The sequence below is a fragment of the Alternaria novae-zelandiae genome, assembly GCF_023758075.1.
Source record: "Alternaria novae-zelandiae strain BMP 2774 chromosome Unknown scaffold_8, whole genome shotgun sequence".
Lineage (NCBI taxonomy): Eukaryota > Fungi > Ascomycota > Dothideomycetes > Pleosporales > Pleosporaceae > Alternaria > Alternaria novae-zelandiae.
The window spans coordinates 1368186-1387942 of NW_026056968.1; the positions used below are offsets into that span (position 1 = coordinate 1368186).

The 19757-nt window shown below is 48.0% G+C and overlaps 5 protein-coding genes across 5 annotated transcripts; 3 read left to right on the top strand and 2 right to left on the bottom strand.

The window, feature by feature from the left end:
- Positions 1 to 1110: 1110 nt before the first annotated feature.
- Positions 1111 to 2228, bottom strand: J4E88_004886 (uncharacterized protein; the record flags this gene model as incomplete). Its single annotated transcript, XM_049398529.1, has 3 exons — positions 1111 to 1139; positions 1365 to 2155; positions 2224 to 2228. 3 exons carry the CDS (start codon positions 2226 to 2228, stop codon positions 1111 to 1113), a joined length of 825 nt encoding a protein of 274 aa, XP_049256090.1.
- A 2754-nt stretch (positions 2229 to 4982) lies between these two features.
- On the top strand, positions 4983 to 7043 carry J4E88_004887 (uncharacterized protein; the record flags this gene model as incomplete). The annotated part of the gene is made up of 4 exons (XM_049398530.1): positions 4983 to 5805; positions 5859 to 5985; positions 6043 to 6454; positions 6507 to 7043. The coding sequence occupies 4 exons, from the start codon at positions 4983 to 4985 to the stop codon at positions 7041 to 7043; spliced, it is 1899 nt and encodes a 632-aa protein (XP_049256091.1).
- A 1305-nt stretch (positions 7044 to 8348) lies between these two features.
- On the top strand, positions 8349 to 9889 carry J4E88_004888 (uncharacterized protein; the record flags this gene model as incomplete). Its single annotated transcript, XM_049398531.1, has 2 exons — positions 8349 to 8804; positions 8858 to 9889. The coding sequence occupies 2 exons, from the start codon at positions 8349 to 8351 to the stop codon at positions 9887 to 9889; spliced, it is 1488 nt and encodes a 495-aa protein (XP_049256092.1).
- A 296-nt stretch (positions 9890 to 10185) lies between these two features.
- J4E88_004889 (uncharacterized protein) lies at positions 10186 to 12456 on the bottom strand (the record flags this gene model as incomplete). Its single annotated transcript, XM_049398532.1, has 1 exon — positions 10186 to 12456. One exon carries the CDS (start codon positions 12454 to 12456, stop codon positions 10186 to 10188), a length of 2271 nt encoding a protein of 756 aa, XP_049256093.1.
- Positions 12457 to 13489: 1033 nt separating this feature from the next.
- Positions 13490 to 15622, top strand: J4E88_004890 (uncharacterized protein; the record flags this gene model as incomplete). Its single annotated transcript, XM_049398533.1, has 1 exon — positions 13490 to 15622. One exon carries the CDS (start codon positions 13490 to 13492, stop codon positions 15620 to 15622), a length of 2133 nt encoding a protein of 710 aa, XP_049256094.1.
- Positions 15623 to 19757: the final 4135 nt, after the last annotated feature.

Here is a 19757-nt window from a genome sequence, read left to right on the forward strand (position 1 = left end):
AACGGTAGTCGTGTTCCATCAAACAACATTCCGAGGAAGGCGCCGCTGGCAGCTCGCTCTCCAGATGACATCTCACCATTCATAGCGAGAAAGATACCGCCAACGAAGCAACAGAGATCCGCGAGTCAACCAAAGGCAGCTCCCGGCCCCTCACAAGGCAGCCGAGTACGCCAACAGAAGTCGTTCAATACGCCGCCGTTGGGTACCCCTAAGAGAGGACGACCGCGACTAGACGATGGGGCTCAAGATAATAACGCAGCTGGCGGGCTGAGCAGCCAGGGAAATGATCACATCGGTCAAAAAATCAGCGCGCAGCCTCCCATCGGCATGTTTGCGCCTCCACAGGTATCGTCCGCGACACCACCAAAACCCAGCAGACCAAAGCCAAGGCATAGCTACGTCGTTCCTCTGGAGTTGATAGGCACAAAAAAAGCCCTTGGTAATTGGTTATTGCTCAAAACTATCGGGAACACTCGCTGATAACATTGCTTCTAGGCCCAGACAGCTGGAACGAATACGTATACCTCATGGAGCAGCTCTGGACCGAAGAAATCACCTTTGACGAGTTTGGCGCCCGCACGCAACGGATATTCCAAGTGATCGATGAGGGCATTCGGAGGAGGTTGAACAATACTGTGGCGATGAAGATGATAGTGCCGCGGCTAGAGGAAGAGCGGAAGAGAGGTCAGTCGACTAAGGGCACGGAAGACGTCTAGGTTAAGCTCTACAAGGGCCATCGGGCCCGCGCATCATGGTGAGGTCGTGGACATCGGACTATGGGAGTCATGCATGCAAGATGCTAGAAAAGTTCAAGGCTATTCTAGAAGTACTCGGTGATGCCCGCATAGACGATCAATTCCAAGTACCCGCGGCATGGCCTTCAAAGAGATGACGACCTTCGCCTTAGCTTATTTCCATCCTCGTGTGCTTGCTTCTTCCTCAGTTTTTCCAACCATAAATCGTCCTCACAACGCTTGCCGCCTATCAACTGCTCATAGGTTCCGTTGTCCTTCCAAAGACGGTCCAAGCCCATGTATATGCAAAGCAAGGCACCGTTTGGTACCGTGTAGTTGATCTCGTCGCGAAACTGCTGCGTCGCTACTTCAAGTTTCAGAAGTGACTCTCGGATCGCCGTGGCACTGATTGTGGGACAAGCCGTAAGAGAAAGAGGATTGGCGTTCCGATTGCTAGGGATGAAGATGATGTAGCCACGTTTGCGGGTCAAGCGTGTCCACTGAAGTGTGTTCTTGGTGAAGTGACAATGGGCTAAGATAGTCGCGAGCGGGTGCTTTGAAGCCCTTATGTCTGGTTGTACATACGTTAGCAACAAGGTACGACCGAGCAACACCGGAAAGGAGACTTACCGAACGAGAACGACCCATTTTTCAGGACACCCTCAGGGAAGACCTTGCGCATCTTGGCGCAAGGCCAGCACGGCCAGCACGGCCAGCAATCTGGAGTTGCATTATCCTTGCCTGTCCATTCTTGGCCTTCGTTCTTCATCTCTTTCCACTTCTCACATTCTTCCAACTGTAGCAGGCCACTGCCGTCTTCAGGCACAAAGTCCATGGGTCGTGTGACATCGCTGCTAACGCACGTCCTGCCATCCCAACCCCACAGTCCGTTGGCCATACTCTTCTGGGTGATGTGGTCGCCTCCGTACAGCGTTGGAAAGGAGACTTTGAAGCCACCCAACTTCGCTAATCGCTTGACTGTTGCCATAAACATGTCCAACCTGTCGTCATCGTCCTCTGGGAATACCCACGCGAATCTCCCTAGCACCTGGTCTTTCCAGAGTTCGCGGCGCTGGTAGTGCGAGAGTATGAACGCTTTACCCTTGTTGTCAGTAACATGATCTTTGGAATCTAGACAGTCGTCACTGAGAGCAAAGATCATGACTGCGATGGTATTCGCATCCGTGTTTAGATAGGTGTGCCAGAGAAGCGCGGCGTGACCTGCATGTGGTGGATTGAAACATCCGGGGTAGATTACAATACGGTTCTCCCGGCCGCGTTGGAGCTCAGGTCCTGGAGATCTGGTGAAGATGCGCGGCGAGGGGTCGGAGAATCCTTGCATGTCTTCGTATGCGCGGTGAATGTGGTCTTCTAGAAAAGTCGCCTGTGACCCATTCAATCTTGTAGTACCTGCAGATGAGCTATATTGGATGTTTGCGGATCTGGATATGTCTGCGCCCACAGCCGAGGAGATCTGATTTAGCTCGACAGCATTATCGCCGTCTCGATCGCTAATTTGCTGCGCTACTTGAAGTTTCATATCATCTCCAGAATCTATGAGATTATTCTTGTCGAATTGAGCGTTCTCCATGCTCGGCTTACCATACAGAATGCGCGACTACTTTCGGAATAGAAAACCCAAATGCAAAGTGCGCGCAGTGAGAGTTCTTCAAGGTCCGTGCATTGTCGCTCGTAGTGCTGTAAATATTCACTGGCAATGTCATATTGACAGCCGAGGTGAAGCAGGCTCTAGTACTATCCCAAGTCGCGATAGACAATATCTTGTATACTCCGTAAGGGACAGCATGGCGATGTTGTATCATGAGAACGATTTGCAAGGTCACGAGTATGGCGTTGACGGAAATCTTCAAGCTTGGAAATGATACCCTGTGTGAGTGTTCGAGAGTAGCGCACTCCAATGGACATAAAAGCTTCGTTGGCAGCGCCAAATGAGCGCAAGGAGATATGGTGTAGACCATGGACATTGTTTACCGAGCTCGATCCTTGGGTTATGACTAATAGAAGTACTGTTGTTCACAGCTTGCCCCAGTGCCTTCATTTCAAAAAAACTCATCGCTCGGTCGTCCCTGCAATGCATTTAGTCGTATACTACAGCTGAGAATTGCTGCCTGCTCAAATAGTAGCCGTCAGACCAACCAACCAACACGCATTCGGTACGCCTTCAATTTGCGTGTGTGCCCACATCAGCTGTTCTCCACAACCAGTTAGAAGCACCGGACTGGAACCACCGTTATCGACTTACCAGCCCACCAATGTACACACCCATAGTCCCTCGAACGCGAACCCCGAAAGCAGCGGACGGGCTTGGGTGTAGTACCAGTTTCTGCATTACTTTTTGGAAGGTTCTTTCTCGATTTCACACCGCCTGGCCGAGGTCTGGAGCATGCAGATAGAGCTGTGAGAAGGCGATAGCTTCAGTGACTGCATTTAGAGTATTGTCGGTCATGTCCGAAATCGATAACGCAGCGTTGCGGCTAGCGGGAACTAGTAGGGCGTCGGAGTAACTTTCGATGAGGCTCGAGTGTGATTAGTGAAAAATCGCTGGTTAGTCGTCCAAAGTGGGCAATCCGGAGGTTGTGGAGAATGACGGCTCCATGGTGTGGGGTATCGGACGATGTCTAGCGTTGCAATCGACCGAGGCCCACTTCAACGAGAGCCTCATGGGTTCGAGACACGAAGTGCATATCGCGCCTATATAGTGCGAGGATGGTTAACAGACGCTGGAAAGACTAGTGATCTGTGAATATGTGTGATTCTATGCGCTAAGGAAAGACCGGGAAAATGAGTTTACCGTTTGCGACCCTGTGCCACAGCCGGTAGCCGCGGGTTGCTTCTGCTCGCAAGACGGTACCTGGTCCCTCTGTTTGCGGCAAAAGCACCGGCATGCTCGTCGGCCGCGCATCCCATCTTCTTTGTCTTGCGCGGTCGAGGTTGCAACACAGGCACGTGAGCAGTGTTTCCGTGGTCTGTGTGTTGACCCGCTGAATCCTGGAGAGACCTGGAGAAAATTTTGGAGTAGTCTCCACAAGAAGGCATCGCTACGAATGAGACGTAAGCCCACAATTCTGACAGTTGGGCCGGGCTCGATGTCGTCCCAAGCTTTGGCGAGGGCTTGGATTGTTGGGACAAGGAGACTCAAGGTGCCCAAGACATCGCCGCGCGTACGCTATCGAGTTCGCTGGTCTCGTCGAGGCTTGCCACCGACGTCGTCCATTGGTTGAGGCGACAATGCGATGGACTTCCTACATTTTCTGGACTTGTCGAACACCTCTCCAGATAGATTGCAGTCGTGATCCTGGCGGAGATTGGGATGGGCTGACATTTATGAGAAGGAAACAACGGGAAGGACCTTTGGCGGCAGTACAATGGCGCCTTGCTCCCTGCCTCGGTGGTCGCGCCAACATGTGCCGGTATGCAGGCGGCTGACGGGAAGGGCAACATGGGCGCCGATCGGAGCTGGGCAGCGTCAGCTTAACAAGCCGCACACCTCGATCGCACCAAGCACATGCAACGTGAAGCCTTGCACTGATCACGGGGACACCACGAGTACGGGATACCTGCCGCGCTACTGTGACGGCGATTGCGCCTCGTGCGCCGTGCGACGCAAGATACACCGGTAAACATGTAAGGGTGAGCTGACAGCGCCCTTCACCAACCTCCAGAATAAGAGCGGGCTGGCGTGACGGTTGCTCGGAAGACAGCCGAGCAATGTAACGCGGTGGCTTGAGCTAGCGGTATCACATGGGGTCGAGAATGCGGAGGGTGAGGTCATAGACGTCGGCCTGCGCGAAGCTTTGGGGTGAGGGCCAAGCCCCAGGCCTTAAGCGTGGCTAAGATAGCCGCAGCACGCTTGGGGAGGCTTACTCCATGGGGAGAGATGGAGTGGGGATCCTCATGAACGATAGCGCTAGCGCGTGAAACCCCCTCCTCCAAGGCTGTTTCTCAATGGCTGACGCGAGCCAGGATCCCGGGGTGCTCGACCGTCGCGACGGTGGTGCCAGTGAAAGAGAATCTGGAAAAACCCAGGTGCCTGTCGGAAACCTCTTACAGCTGGCGTGCGCCGTTGAGGCTCCACTTTTAGGCCTCCCTCTCACTCCGAACTCCCCCAGGTATAAGATCGACTGCTCATCTCCCCCGCCATTTCTCTCTACCTCCACTCCACTGCTCTCCGCAACTCCTTGCAATTTGTCTTACTAACGTCGGAGCCTGCGAGACATCCACTCCACCATGGACGCAAAGGACACTGGCGTCAGCCACATTCCTGACAAGGAAGTAGCCTACTCTGCTGAGAAGGAAGCTGCCTACGACCCGGCCAACGAGAAGGAGCCTCACTACACGCCCACCGCAGAGCACATCGCTGATACAGGCGCCCGCCGCGAATCTGTCGCCCACAACATCATCGAGAACCCTCTAACCCGCCAGTCAAAGGCCGAGTGTGTCAGCGCTGCTGAGCGATGGGCTGCCACCCATGGCTTGGATGAGCACGCCGCCCTCTTCGGGAAGGCCGCCCTTATCGCGCGCGATCCTGAGCGCTTCGAAATGCTCACCGACCTTACCCAGGAAGAGCGCGATGCTCTCATCTACGAGCGCGACCACAAGTGGTTCGGTCCCACCATGATGTGGTACTCGATTGGTCTGTGTGCCATTGGAGCCGCCACTCAGGGCTGGGACCAGACTGGATCCAACGGAGCCAACTTGTCCTTCCCTGAAGAATTTGGTCTTCTCGGATCGGACAGGGGCGAATGGATCATCGGACTTATCAACTCCATCATCTTCTTGACTGCTGGTCTCATCGGCGCTTTCATCGTCGACCCTCTCAACAAGTACCTCGGTCGTCGTGGAGAAATCTTCGTCACCGCTATCTGCCTGACTGCCACCCCCATTGGTTCCGCTTGTGCGCAATCATGGCAAGGGCTCTTTGCTGCGCGCTTCATCATGGGAATTGGAATCGGTGCAAAGAACGCCACTGTCCCGATTTACTCTGCTGAGATTGCACCTCACCGAATTCGCGGTGCCCTGGTCATGTTCTGGCAGTTGTGGGTTGTCATTGGTAAGTTGTACCATCCGCGTTGTCGACGATATGTTATTAACCCCTATCCACAGGTATCTTCCTCGGTTTCTGCGCCAATGTCATCGTCAAGGACACTGGAGCTATCTCATGGCGTCTACAACTCGGTTCTGCTTTCATCCCATCCTTTATCCTCATGATTGGCATCTTCTTTTGCCCAGAGTAAGTGAAATTCATCACGCTCAATCATATCAAGCATATACTGACAAACACTTTTAGGTCTCCTCGTTGGTTGATGAAGCATGGCCACATTGCCAAAGGCTACCGATCAATGGCCAGACTGCGCGCACACCCCATCATTGCTGCTCGCGACTACTACTACTCATACGTCATCTATGAGACCGAGCTAGCCGTTGCACGTGGAGCTGGCTACTTCGACCGCATGTGGGACTGCTTCCGCGTGCCTCGAATTAGGCGTGCCAATTACGGTGCTTCGACTGTCATGATTGCCCAGCAGATGTGTGGTATCAACATCATCTCATTCTACAGCTCGACCATTTTTACCCAGGTCGGCTTTACCGATGACCAGGCTTTGTACGCCTCTCTGGGCTACGGAGCTCTTCAGGTCGTCTCCACGATTCCTACTCTGTTCCTCATCGACACCAAGGGACGAAGGACCCTTTGCATGTGGGCAAGTACTTCCCAACCTTTGCGCGACTAATCTTGTGCTGACTGTGTGCTAGACCTTCCCCTTCATGTGCATCTTCCTACTGGCTGGCGGTTTATCCCTCCTTAACCACAGTGGTAGTCAAGCCGCTCAACTCGGACCGATCGTCTTATTCATCTACCTCTTCACAATCATGTACTCGCTCGGAGAAGGGCCAGTCGCATTCCAGTATTCTGCTGAGGTTTTCCCTACCATTCAGCGTGAGCAGGGAATGGCCTGGGCAGTGTGCATCAACAACACCTTCGCTGGAGTCTTGTCGCTCACCTTCCCTCGTATGGTGTCAGTCATGACGCAGACCGGCGCCTTCGGATTCTACGCTGGTCTCAACTTGATCGCCTGGTTTATGATCTTCTGTTTCGTCCGAGAGACCAAGCAGCTCACGCTTGAAGAACTGGACCAGGTCTTCAGTGTGCCCACCAAGCAGTACCTCCACTACGAGATCACCCAGTCGGTGCCTTACTTCATCAACAAGACGGTTCTCCGCCGAAATGTGCCCAAGCCCCCTCCGATTATCGAGAAAGGCTACGCTACTGGCGCTGTCCCGACTGCGTAAATCCGGATCCAAACTAGTCAGATCATTTGAAGGTCCAGTTCTACTTAGCATAGGACTATGTAATGCGTTCGTTAGTGTAAATAGCACACGAAGCTCTCTGAGCGAGGAATGAATACCCCAGCGTGAGATGCTCACACGCTTAAACTGATTCATGTGTAATGCTGTCATGTGATTGCTCTCCTCTGCGCTTAACAAAGATACATTTTGGGGTATGAACTAATTGTCCGGTGGAATGCGGAGAACTCCCTACACAACGGTACGCTACGTAGTCTGCCTGTCACACCCAAACAACGCCATCCGCAAGAGATCGCTCCTCCCGTACGCGTCTACTGAAAGTGGGGCCTCACATGGGAAGCTTCAGCATTGACCACCCATGCCGACCTTCGCCAATGCGGAGTCGGATCTCACGTCTCATCACCTTTGCAACTCCTCGTATGCCACACATGCTCCATTCGCGACTTAGAAGCTGAGCACTTTGCTGTCATAATACCTCTCGCTACAGTACGAGCTCACGCGGCATCGCAGACCAAGCGGGTGTTGGGTGGAAGAAAGGCCATGACGTTCGATTGACACCTTGGAATGGAAGGACCAGTCGGTGATTGATCGTTCACAAACACACCACCAGACGTGTCGTCTTGCTTCAAAACTGAAAAAGGTTATGCGAAATAGCGGACATACACCTTCTCGTCAGCCATCATCTGCATCAACTCAAGCTACAATAGTTGGTCCAAGCTCAGATCTCAGCAACAACAAGAATGATGAACAAAGTCTTTTTCTCTGCGACAGGTAACAAAGGAACAAACACCCACGAGCGATACCGGAGGCTCGATGTTATACAGTCCCCCACGGCATGGTCGCGGTCACAACGAGGGGCCTATATGCCGAGAGAAACGGAAACCCTGGAGCCAGTGTGACACTTCACACCCGACAAGGTGTTACGAGAAGTACTTTTATGACGGTACCCGAGCGATAGAGTCACGAGGCACGGCTTCCCGCTGTGCACGATCACATGGCACCACGTAAGAAGAGCAGTTGGTGGACATGGCACATCAACGTGGGTTTGACTCCTCAAGAGTCGAACGCGGGCTGACTGGTGGCTATATGCGTCGACTGTGAGTCTTCGGGGGTGACTGGGAGGAACTGTGAGTCAATAAGGAGTATATAAGTTGGGGAAATATCTACTGAAGTTCGCACTTCGACACCGAGCAGCGACAGCACAACGAAGAGTTTGACAACTTTACGGAATCTTGAAATCATTAAAAGCCATCACACCCATATCGATCCACGATAGTCTACAACTCAATTATGACTTGGACGCCGACGTGGACATCTGGAGAGGAGAATGAGCTCAAAGAATTGTTCCAGCGCAGCGAAGGACGCGAAGCGAAATTGAAGGAGTTGGTCACGCCGGATTCTCGCAAATGGAATTGGCCAGAAGAGGCCTTGAATATCGTGAAGGAAGCACGGAAAGACAGCACTGATCATTACAAGCTGGTCACAAAAGACCTGGTGAAGTTGTATACCTGGCCGAGCGAAGAAATGACACGACCCGATATCTTTATCGATGGCGAAGACAACTTTAAGATGTTCGACCGCAAGGAGACGTGGGTCGAGGACCAGGGCTTTTTCCTGTTCAAAACCGACTATACATTCTCTGACCGCTGGGACAAGGAGAGCATGGAGGTAACGATACTCGTTCCACAAGAGATGAAGCAGGGACACGAAGCCCCTGTGATGTGGCTATTCCATGGCGGCGGCTATGTGAGTAGCTTTACGGGCATGACACGCTTCACAAGATGCTGATAAACCACTAGTGCACAGGAGCTGCCGACTTTCACCCCTGGTATTCCAAGACCGCCATTGCTAAAGCCAAAGATCTAGGCGCCATCATCATTGCGCCAAACTACCCACTTGCACCCGAAGCAAATTACGAGGACATCGTGAAAAGCATCAGCGACTTCCTCAACTGGTACAAAGAAGACGGCTGCTTCGAGCCCAATTACAAGGAGTGGACAAAGTGGCTAATCGATCAAAACCCGCGGAAAACTTTTACCATCGACAAAGATCGCGTATATGTGGAAGGTGAGAGCGCTGGTGGTCAGGCTGCGGTCACTGCGATGTGGCTCAACGCGACGAAGGGTGGACCTAACCTGCCCATCAAGGTAGCGCTTCTCCGTTACCCTATGATTGCGCATTACAAGCGGGATTGGGAAAAGACTGCCGATAAGGAGGAGAACAAGGGGAAGAATCAATACATGGGACAATGGTTCACTGAAATTGAAGTCAAGGAACGCGCAAAAGACGTTGGCGCTGTAATCAGAGAACTCGAGAAGAGAGGCGTCGTGCCAACTTGCTCCGAGCGCTGGCCTTCAGAGGGCATGGCCTTCGCGTTTTTACTATCCATGGCCCAGACTTGGACAGACCTTCTTCGACGCAAGCATGGCGACTGTTCTTTGGCCGACCCAACAAATACCGATTATATGGATGGCCTAGAGCGCGCAAAGCATACCTCCAAAGATGTTGAGCCTGACTTCCTTCCCCCAATTCACATCTTCCACGGATGGGACGATCCAAATTGCGACGTCAAAGATACTATAGAGTTCCGCGATACGCTGAGAGATGCGAAGCTCTACGGCGATCGTTTCAAGGAAAACAGGATGCTCTACATGAATATCGTGCAGTCTTTGCAGACGAGGCCGACATGGAACTCCGAAACGAAAGAGGTAGAACGCGGTGTCAGTGAGAAAGTGGGTCATGGATTCGACTATTGGCTTGATGAAAATGAAGAGCCGTTTTTGAAGCATGCCTATGAGTGGGTTTGCAAACGTTGGGATGCTAAGCCGTGAGATGATGGCGGAGCAAGTTGTTGTTGAGCAGATACATACTAGGTCTTGATACTCCAACACTCATCAGTACAGTCATGAAGTCGGCATTGATCATATCCTCCATTTTGTGATTTGGTAGCATGTTCTACGTATTATTCACCCCCTAGATCTTGATCAAGAGGGTGCTCGCTATAGCTCCTGTAGACACCGAACATGTTCGAATAGGCCGATCTCTTACTTGCTTGGTGTCTAGATCCACCGATAACCCATGAATGAATGAAAGCCAGTCCAATCACCAATGCCCTCATCCTTTCGCACTAACCATACAAAGTGCCCTTGGTACGCTCACTAAACTGCGTCTCGTTATGAAGATGCTGGGTAACATCCATGGTAGTAGTGATATGCTCCCGACTAAGCTTCTCCTCCTTGCGACTAGCCAACAACCTAGCAATCTTGAGGATATTCTTGATCTGCCGTCCATTCAGATCCATACGCGCCAGCTCTGCAAGCTCAGCCTTGGAAATAGTGTGTTCCTGCGACGACGAATCAAGGAAGTTCTTCCAGACCGTCTTGCGCGAGTCGATGGTGAGACCGGGGTAGTCGAGCGAGATGTGGATGCGCGATTGGAAAGCTGGGTCGAAGGTCTGGACGCGGTTGGTCGTGAGGAACATGGTGCCTTCGTAGTACTCCAGGACGCGGAGGAAGATGGAGACGAGTTTGTTGCGCTCGAGCTCGTGGAGAGAGCGCTGCTCTAAGAAGACGTCGGCTTCGTCGAGGAGGAGGACCGCGTTCCAACGGCTGCACATTTCGAGAATGTCTTGCAGCTTCGTCTCTACTTTTCTAGGATCGAAGCCAAGATCGCCAGCGCTCATCATGTAGAGAGGCACCTTCATTTCTTCGGCGACTGACTCACTGGTGAGAGTCTTACCCACTCCGGGTGGGCCGCAGAGTAGGATAATCATGCCTTTGCCTTTACCTTCGATCACGTCGTCAAACGTATCGCGGAACTTCCGTTGAGACTCCGTGAAGCCTAAGATAAGCTCTTTCTGGTTCTTTGGGAGCACCAACCTATCGAAAGCGTCGTCTTGCCACTCAATGTCTTTAACGCAGTTTACGAAGAAGTTCAGCCAAAGCTTGTTCTTCAGGCTGTAACCACGAAGTAGAGGTGTGCAGATGAGCTTCTGTTCAGTTGTCAAGGGCACGTGTTTGGCTGCATCATCCTCGTCGGCAAATGCGCCATCTAATGGCATGCCACTGTCGTCTTCGTCTTCGAACTCATCCTGGCACTCGTCAATCTCTTCCTCGTCGTACTGCCCCGGGATAGGTGGGATTGGTGGCGGGCTGGGATCTTTCTGGTTCAGTGGCGTTACAAAGACGGAATGAGTGGGGTCGAAACGGTTCCAGCCGTAGGTATCGATGATTATCCGACCCTTCACGTTGTACTTGTCTTTGTTCCCGAACCCACCCTGCCTCCATGCAACACCTTGGTATGCTCTATAGTTCGGACCAGCGAGAGTTTCTGCTTTGGCACCCCGCTCAATGAGGCGAGTGCGGATAGCTTCGCCCTCGGGATGGAACTCGATGGGGTAGACACGCAGATTGGTGATAGCGCGTGTACCGGTATAGGCGGCGATGGAGAGGTTGATCTTGTTGGAACCGAATTTGGCGCCATCCCAATCGACGTACTTGCAAGTCAGCCAAAAGCAGGGTGCACCCTTGCAATCCTGTCCATAACGCGTCTCGACCAGGATCATGGCCGTCTCTTGACCATCCTGTCGAGCGAAAACAGTCGCCCCAGGTTGATACAGCGTCCAAAGGTGTTCGTATGTCATAACCTTCTTGTTCTTCATGTCCTGGGAGGTATCAATCATGCTCTTGAATTCCTTGGTGAGAATGTCTTGGAGCAACTCAGCGTGGGCTTTGGTCGTGCGCTTATCCTCTGTCTCGTCGCCAAGCTTGGCAATAGCGTCCTGCAACTCAGTCCATCGATGAATCAGTGGCTCAAACTTGCCCTGGAACTCGAGACGGTTGAGGCCGACGGTGACACCCGGGTAGTTCTTCAGTACACCAGCGAGCAGCTTCTTCAGCAGCGGGCTCTGAACGACAATCGAGTGAATAGACAATACTCGTCGGGGATCGTTGTAAACCTTGACGTTCCGCACGAGCAACGCCCACTTCGCGGTCTCGTCGTTCTCGACGGCTTCTCCAAGGTCTTCGGGGATCTCCTCTTGCCACTGAAAGCGGCCTTTCTTGTCTTCCTTTCCGGAGTACAAGTGCTTTAGACCGTTCTTCATTCCTGGTTTGTAAAGCTCCTCGTCCTCGGGCTTGTCTTCCGGAATGTCATTATCGGCGGCGCCATTCTCAGCCTGCTTTCGACCTTTACCGTTGACAAGAACGTGCTTGACACCATTGGTCTTGGCCTTTGACTTGGTCTTTGAGGTTGGCTTATCTTCTTCGGATGATGAAGAGGAGACCGATGGAGAGCGAGCCTCGCGCCTAGCTCTGTTGCGTTGCTCCAGAGCCATGAGCTGGCGCAAGTAGGCCAACTGCTCAGCGCGCGCGTCTTCTTCAGTGGGCGAGTCGCACATGACGAGTGCTGTTGGGACGGACTGAACTGAGGCGACGGATGTCCTTCGAGATCGGCTTGCTTGAAGTACTGTAATGGTATGCTGAGTGGGTGGGGAAGTAAAGGCTTTGAGTGGGTTGAAGAAGAAGTGAGAGCGTAGTGCAGTAAGAGAGGCTGGGAGCCGTGCTAGTCGAGCGGAGCTGAGGATTCGTTTCACCGTATTATCGAAGCAGTTGAGCGATAAAGGGAGTCCCGATTCACTCCGATTATTCAAGTAAGAAATAGCCGTAAAGGAAGAAGAGAGGTGGACTGAGATTCAAGCAAAAAGTACTTCACAAGGCTATATGTAGGCAGCCAAGAGAACCGGTCAGCCTTGCCTGTTGCCTGGTCGTGCGGCGATATCGTGGAACGTCTGCCTGCTGCAGGTCTGGTAGCGAAAGCCCTTGCAGAAGGGCTGCGAAGTTGTCGATTTCGACTACTGTGAGCGGCTTTCACACAGATCTTTACTTACCTGAGTGCTGAAAGGGCTATGCGTTGGCAATGCCGTCGGGTCACACAAGGCGTCAGCGGTGGCGTCACTGCAGCTCTTAGATGCCACCAAAGCGAGGAGACGTGTTGCACAGCCTCACCCAAGTCCCTTTCTGCCTTCACCAAATTCGAGCCACGCTTGCGATGCATCATGTCCACTACTGCTGATAGCGAACGCGATGACGCGACTCCGCCTATGGATCATGGCGTCTGGACGTCGGCTCGATTGTGTGAGACCGCGGCTTGGACCGACAAACTGATGCATGCGATCGCACTGTCGTGACAGAAATGGGGAGCCGAATGCAGAGATGAGATGAGATGGAATGGAGTACTTGGTTGTCTGCGCGTAGCTGGACGCGTCGTGAGGCTGGCAGGAGATGAAGTGTGGCGGTGCGCTACCCCGCGACCGGCGTCGGCGTTTGAGCCCCACGCGATCTTTTTCATCCCTCCCATGCGCTGCTCCAATATTTTTTGCGCGACGACATAACAAGACATCACGTCAAGCCCCAGGCGCTCTGTAGTTCAATATGACTACTCACATCAAGATCCCCTGCTCGTCTGCCAACATCGGCCCCGGCTTTGACGTCATTGGCCTTGCGCTCAACCTCTATCTCGAACTCGAGGTCGCAGTCACCAAGAAGGAGAAATCAGAGCACTCACTCAACTGCAAAATAACTTATGAAGGCGTAGGCGCCGAAGATGTTCCGCTCGCCGCGCAAGACAACCTCATCACGCGAACCGCCGTATACGTGCTCCGCTGCCATGGCGTTCGCGACTTCCCTTCGGAAACACACGTCCACGTCAAGAACCCGATACCACTGGGACGCGGACTGGGCTCTTCGGCTGCGGCCATAGTAGGAGGTGTATATCTGGCGAATGAGGTCGGAAACCTTGGGCTATCGAGAGCGCGCATGCTCGACTACTGCCTGATGGAAGAGCGTCACCCAGACAACGTCGCAGCAGCGCTATACGGAGGCTTTGTCGGCACATACCTCAACGAACTGTCGCCCGAAGACACCGAGCGCCTCGAGATTCCCCTCAGCGAAGTCCTCCCACAGCCTGCAGGTGGTGTAGACACGGGTCTGCGGCCACCCGAGCCTCCCCTCAACATCGGACACTACACCAAGTTTGCTTGGTCGCCCGCTATCAAGTGCATATGCGTCATCCCACAATTCGAGGTCTCGACGGCCAAGGCGCGTGCGGTACTGCCTGAGTCGTATTCGCGCAAAGATGCCATCTTCAACATGCAGCGACTGGCTGTCCTGACCACCGCACTCGGTCAAGCCACACCAGACCCCGACATGATCTACACAGCTATGCAAGACAAGCTCCACCAACCCTACCGTCGCGGCCTCATCCCCGGTCTTACCGAAATCCTCCAATCCGTTACCCCACAATCACATCCCGGTCTGCTGGGCATCTGTCTCTCAGGCGCCGGCCCGACCATCCTCGCACTCGCGACCGAGAACTTCGACAAGATCGCAGAACATCTGCTACAGGAGTTCAAGAAGGAAGGCATAACATGCGACTGGAAGCTCCTTGAGCCGGCCGAGGAGGGCACCACTGTGACACGCCCTTCAAGCACCTCACAGCCAGCTGGCGAGGCGCTGACATACGCATCATCGGGTGTAAGCATCGACGCGGGCAACCAGCTCGTTAAGCAGATCAAGGCGTTGACTGCTAGCACAAAACGCCCTGGAGCCGATGGCAAGATCGGTGGATTTGGTGGGCTGCTCGACCTGCAAGCAGCTGGCTACACCGAGGCACCCATACTGGTAGGCGCTATCGACGGTATCGGCACAAAGGTCAAGATTGCCTTCGAGATGGGCAAGCACGACACCGTCGGTATCGATCTCGTCGCCATGAACGTCAACGATCTTGTCGTACAAGGTGCTGAGCCTCTTATGTTCCTTGACTACTACGCTTGCAGCAAGCTTGATGTAGAAGGCGCTGCTAAGTTTGTCGAGGGCGTCGCGAACGGCTGCCGGCAGTCTGCATGTGCCCTTGTTGGTGGAGAGACGGCAGAGATGCCCGGCATCTACCAGGCAGGCGAATACGACGCCGGAGGTGCTGCGATCGGTGCGATCAAGCAGGGCGCAACGATCTTACCAGACACAGCGTCCATGGCCGAGGGTGACGTACTTATCGGTCTGGCCTCAAGTGGAGTCCACTCCAACGGTTTCTCTCTCGTCCGAAGAATCGTCGAGACACAAGGCATCTCTTACTCAGACGCATGCCCGTGGAGTTCAGGCGAGAACCTCGGAACGGCACTCCTGACGCCAACTAAGATCTACGTCAAACCACTACTAGCTGCGACCCGGCGGGGCCTGATCAAGGGTATGGCCCACATAACGGGCGGCGGCCTGCTAGAGAACATTCCTCGCATGTTGCCAAAGACCCTGACCGCGGAGCTCGATGCAAAGAGCTGGCCGCTTCTGGACGTGTTCAAATGGCTCAAGAAGGCAGGTCGCCTGGATAACACGGAACTAGCGAGGACATTCAACACGGGTCTCGGCATGGTGCTCGTTGTTAGCCAAGAGAACGTGAGGACTACCATGGACCGATTGCAAGAGTATGGCGAGAAGGTCTATGTTGTTGGTAGTTTGAAGAAGAGGACAGACGAGGAGTGCATTGTGAACAACATGGACGTTTGGGGTTAGTTAGTCTTATTCTGGTAGTTCATGCACACATGTAGTGGAGAGGGTTACGACATGTAGGCAGCATGTATAGAGGACAGTTAGTCTGGGCCATCGGGAGCCTCCGCGGTTGCAGCGGCATATCAAACAATATATACCCACCTTTTATCGAGCTTCTAGAGCATGTCCAATCCACCTGAGATGCTACTACCATGGTTCTTCCGACAGACACGCGTCTGCTGCCTCAGAGTCGCTTTGTCGAGACTAAGATATCGTGTGACGAAACGCTGGTCAACCACGGTTCCAGAGAGAAACTTGACGGTCGCGTCATGCATTCGGTTGACGGGTGTCAACAAGTCGACAGGCGACAAGGCGCTAGGCATTGCCCTATTGGGGTCTTTTAGTGAGTATGCATGCATGCCGCGGGTTAATGTGGAGACAAAGGGCTTGCTCGCTGCGAGGACGCGTAAAGTACTTGCTTGCCTTGGATGGTCTGCGCCGTCGCAGGCGCTTGATAAGTCTAGCATGTTCTCTGTATGTGTTTCGTTGGCTACTGCTCAGGCAGCTGCGGAACGCGATACACAACTCTCTCCACCGTCTGCACTAATCTTGGGTGAAGATTGTGTGGTGGTATACCAGCGTGGTACAACAAGCTCAGGATCCCGCTCGACCTTCTAGAACGTCTCACCGCTGCGACAACGCCTTAGTTGCCTTTCGGTTACCACATCCGTGGGGTACTGCACATAAGACCAAAGTAGTGGGTACAAAGTAAGTGTATTTATTAAAGTAAGTATTAGATAATAGAGTAGAGATGCCTAATTTATAATACTATAAGTCTTATAAAAAGTTTAGTTATATTTTAATAAACGCGTGCCTATTTATAAGAGCTTAATAAACTTCTTAAAGAGAAACTTAGTAGTTTATTAGTATTCTATAGTAGTTTAGATTATAACTATAGGCTTATAGATAGATAAAGTTATCTAGGTCTAAAACCTAATCTAAAAGTTACTAAACTTTACTTTAGAAATCTAGTTTAGGCTTAAAGAGTAGTAGCTCTTTAGTAGAGATAGAATAGTTTATAAAGATAAGATAAGTATTAAGAAGCTCTATAAGTAATAGTACTTAGCCTTTAAACTATTTATCTTTATTTTTTCTTTTATTTAACTTATATAAGGCGCGCTGCTTATTTATAAAGCTAAGATTATTAGATAAAATAATAAGAATAAAACTATAAGTCTTACTACTTTCTACTCTAAAAAAGTTAAAAAGTAATAAATAATTATAAAAGCTTATATTAAGTTATTAGAATTTAGTTACTATAAGTAAAGAACTATATAAAGTTTTCTTCTAGTTCTTAGTATATATAATAATAGAAATATCTAGAGTACTTTAAGGTAACTATATTATAGTATAAGAGATAACTTACTTTATAAGATAAGCTTATTACTACTTAGAAGTCTATCTAAAATAATAGTAGAGAAAGTCTACTAGTAGATTAGAGCGTAAGAGAATAATAATAAGTTCTAATTAATATACTACGCACTAGGCTATAATAGTATAAAAGAGTTTTCTATAAAAGCTTTTAATATAGTTAATTAGTAACTAATAGTTCTATAACAAAGCTTATATTAGAAGATTAGGTAGGTTCTAGACTAGTTAATAAAAAATTCTACTAGATCTATGTACTTATAGAGTCTCTTGTATAATATTATAGACTTACTAAATCTAGTTATTAGTAGAATCTATATAAAGCTAGTATAGCTAGAACTTAGCTCTATTAAAGTCTACTTTCTTTACCTTAGTTATATAAAACTTATTAGAAATCTTATACTTTAGAAAAAAGAAAAAGTACGTCTATAAGCTATATTAGTTTTAGTAGTTAAACTAGTAAAAGAAATAGTTAAAACTAGTTACTTTAGATAATAGTTAAATAGAGTATATAGAGATATACTATTTATATTCTATAAAGTAGTATTAAAAACTACTCTTACTATTACTACGCGCGATAGCTACTTTAGTTAATAAAGTTCTTAGCGATCTATATATAGCGTTAATCTTATACTATATAAAAACTTAGTAGTAAGATAGTAACTTAAGTATATCTACTAGAGTATTTATTATGTAAGTAGCTACTTACAAATCTAGTACTAGAAACTTAAAGTCTATAAGTTAAGATTATAAACTAATAAGCTTAAAAGTTATATTAAGGTTTACTATATAGATAGCTCTCTAAATCTTTATAATACCTTTAAATAAAGAGTAATACTATAATTCTTCTACTAGCACTAGGTATTTATTATTATACTTAATATATAGCTTCTATCTAGAGAAGTAAGTACTAGTTTATAGATTAATAAAATTACCTAGACTCTAGGCGTAGTGTTATATTCTTATAAGCGCCTTTAGAAGAAGAGTAATTAGTATTTAATAGAGACTATTATATAGACTAAGAGATCTATAAGCTAATAGTTAAAGAAAGAATTATTAAAAGAGGTTAATAGAAATTTTATACCTATTATTTTTAATATAGCTAATAATATTAAACTAGTTTAGAAAAACCTTTATATAACTAGAATCTACAGCGTATATAGTAATATAGAACTCTACTTTAGCTTTCTATTTTATAGTAGTAATATATAATTAATCTTCTATATAGTTTAAGATACTACTCTTTATATTAAAGAGAACTAATATATAACGCTAATACTAAGTTAAGTTATAAAATATCTAAACTTACTTATAGATTTACTACAAGCGCTCTATATAGTTACTAGATAGAGAGTTATTATTAATAGTAACGTAAAGTGCGCTATTAGCTAGAGTAAACTTAAATAAGCGTAGTATAAATAAATAAACTAGAAGAAATATAAATATATTAGCTTTAAAGTACGTACTATAGTTACGTTTAATAAAGAAGTTAATATTAGCTAAAAGGCTATTATAGTTACTATTAAGAGATATAGTATAGTAGTTAGAAGAGAAATAGAGTAAGAAAAGAAGAGTATTAGAGGTATGTAGTAAAGATCTACTCTACTAGGTAAATATTACGCTACGTTTACGTTATATAACCTAAGAATTTACTAAAAGAATAATTAGATTATATAACTATTTATAATTAAATTATATCTATATAGTTAAATATAACGTAAAGCTACGCTATTATATAAAAATACTATAGAAACTACTAATAGCGCGTATAACTTTAGTAATCTATTCTTTACTACTAATAAGTTTCTAGTATAATAAAATAGGTAGACGTATATTCTATATATCTTAATAGTAGTGCTTATAAGTAGAGGCACTTTAAGTAATACTATAACTACTCTACTACTTTCTTATTATATAGCCTAGCTATATTATAGTTATAGAACTTAGCTACTAAATAGAGTTAGTATATATAGTAAAATAATTCTTATAAGCGTATTAATTATAGTATATTATAGATATAATAATTTTAAAGCTAAGCTTATTCTCTTTACTAATTTAAAGTTATATAGATAATATAACCTAAACTAGTATATTATAGCTCTAGACGTATAAGTCTCTATATATATAAGAGAAAATGTATATATCTTCTAAATAGGTATTTTATAGATAGAGTTAGCGTTTTTAGAAATTAAAGAATAAAAGAAAGTAGTAAAGCGTAACCTAGCTAGATTTTAGAAGCTAGTAGTTGTTTAAGCGTAACAAGCTAAATAATAAGTACTAGTAACTAAGTAGCGTAGTAAATAATAATAAGATAATTTAGTAGTAAATAATAGTAGAGCTAAATATAGAGATATAGCTTTTAGATATAATATAGTATATATTTAACTATAATAGTATAGTTAAATATAAAATCTAATTTAAAGAAAGTAATTCTATAAAAGCCTACGTTAACTAATATCTAGTTAATATTAAAAGTAGTAACAGATACACTAGAGGTAGAACTATTAAAATTAGTAGCCTTTTAATAAATAGTATAAGTATAACTATCTTATAGTGTAGTAAGATATAAATATTAGTTTCTACGTACGTAGTTAAGGTAGTTAGTAAGCTAGGTCTATTATATGCACTATAAGACCTATCTTAATATTTATAGTACTATTAGTTCTTTACTAGATAGTGCTACTTATAAGTCTTAATTAATATAGCTTCTAAGTTAAGACTATATAGATAA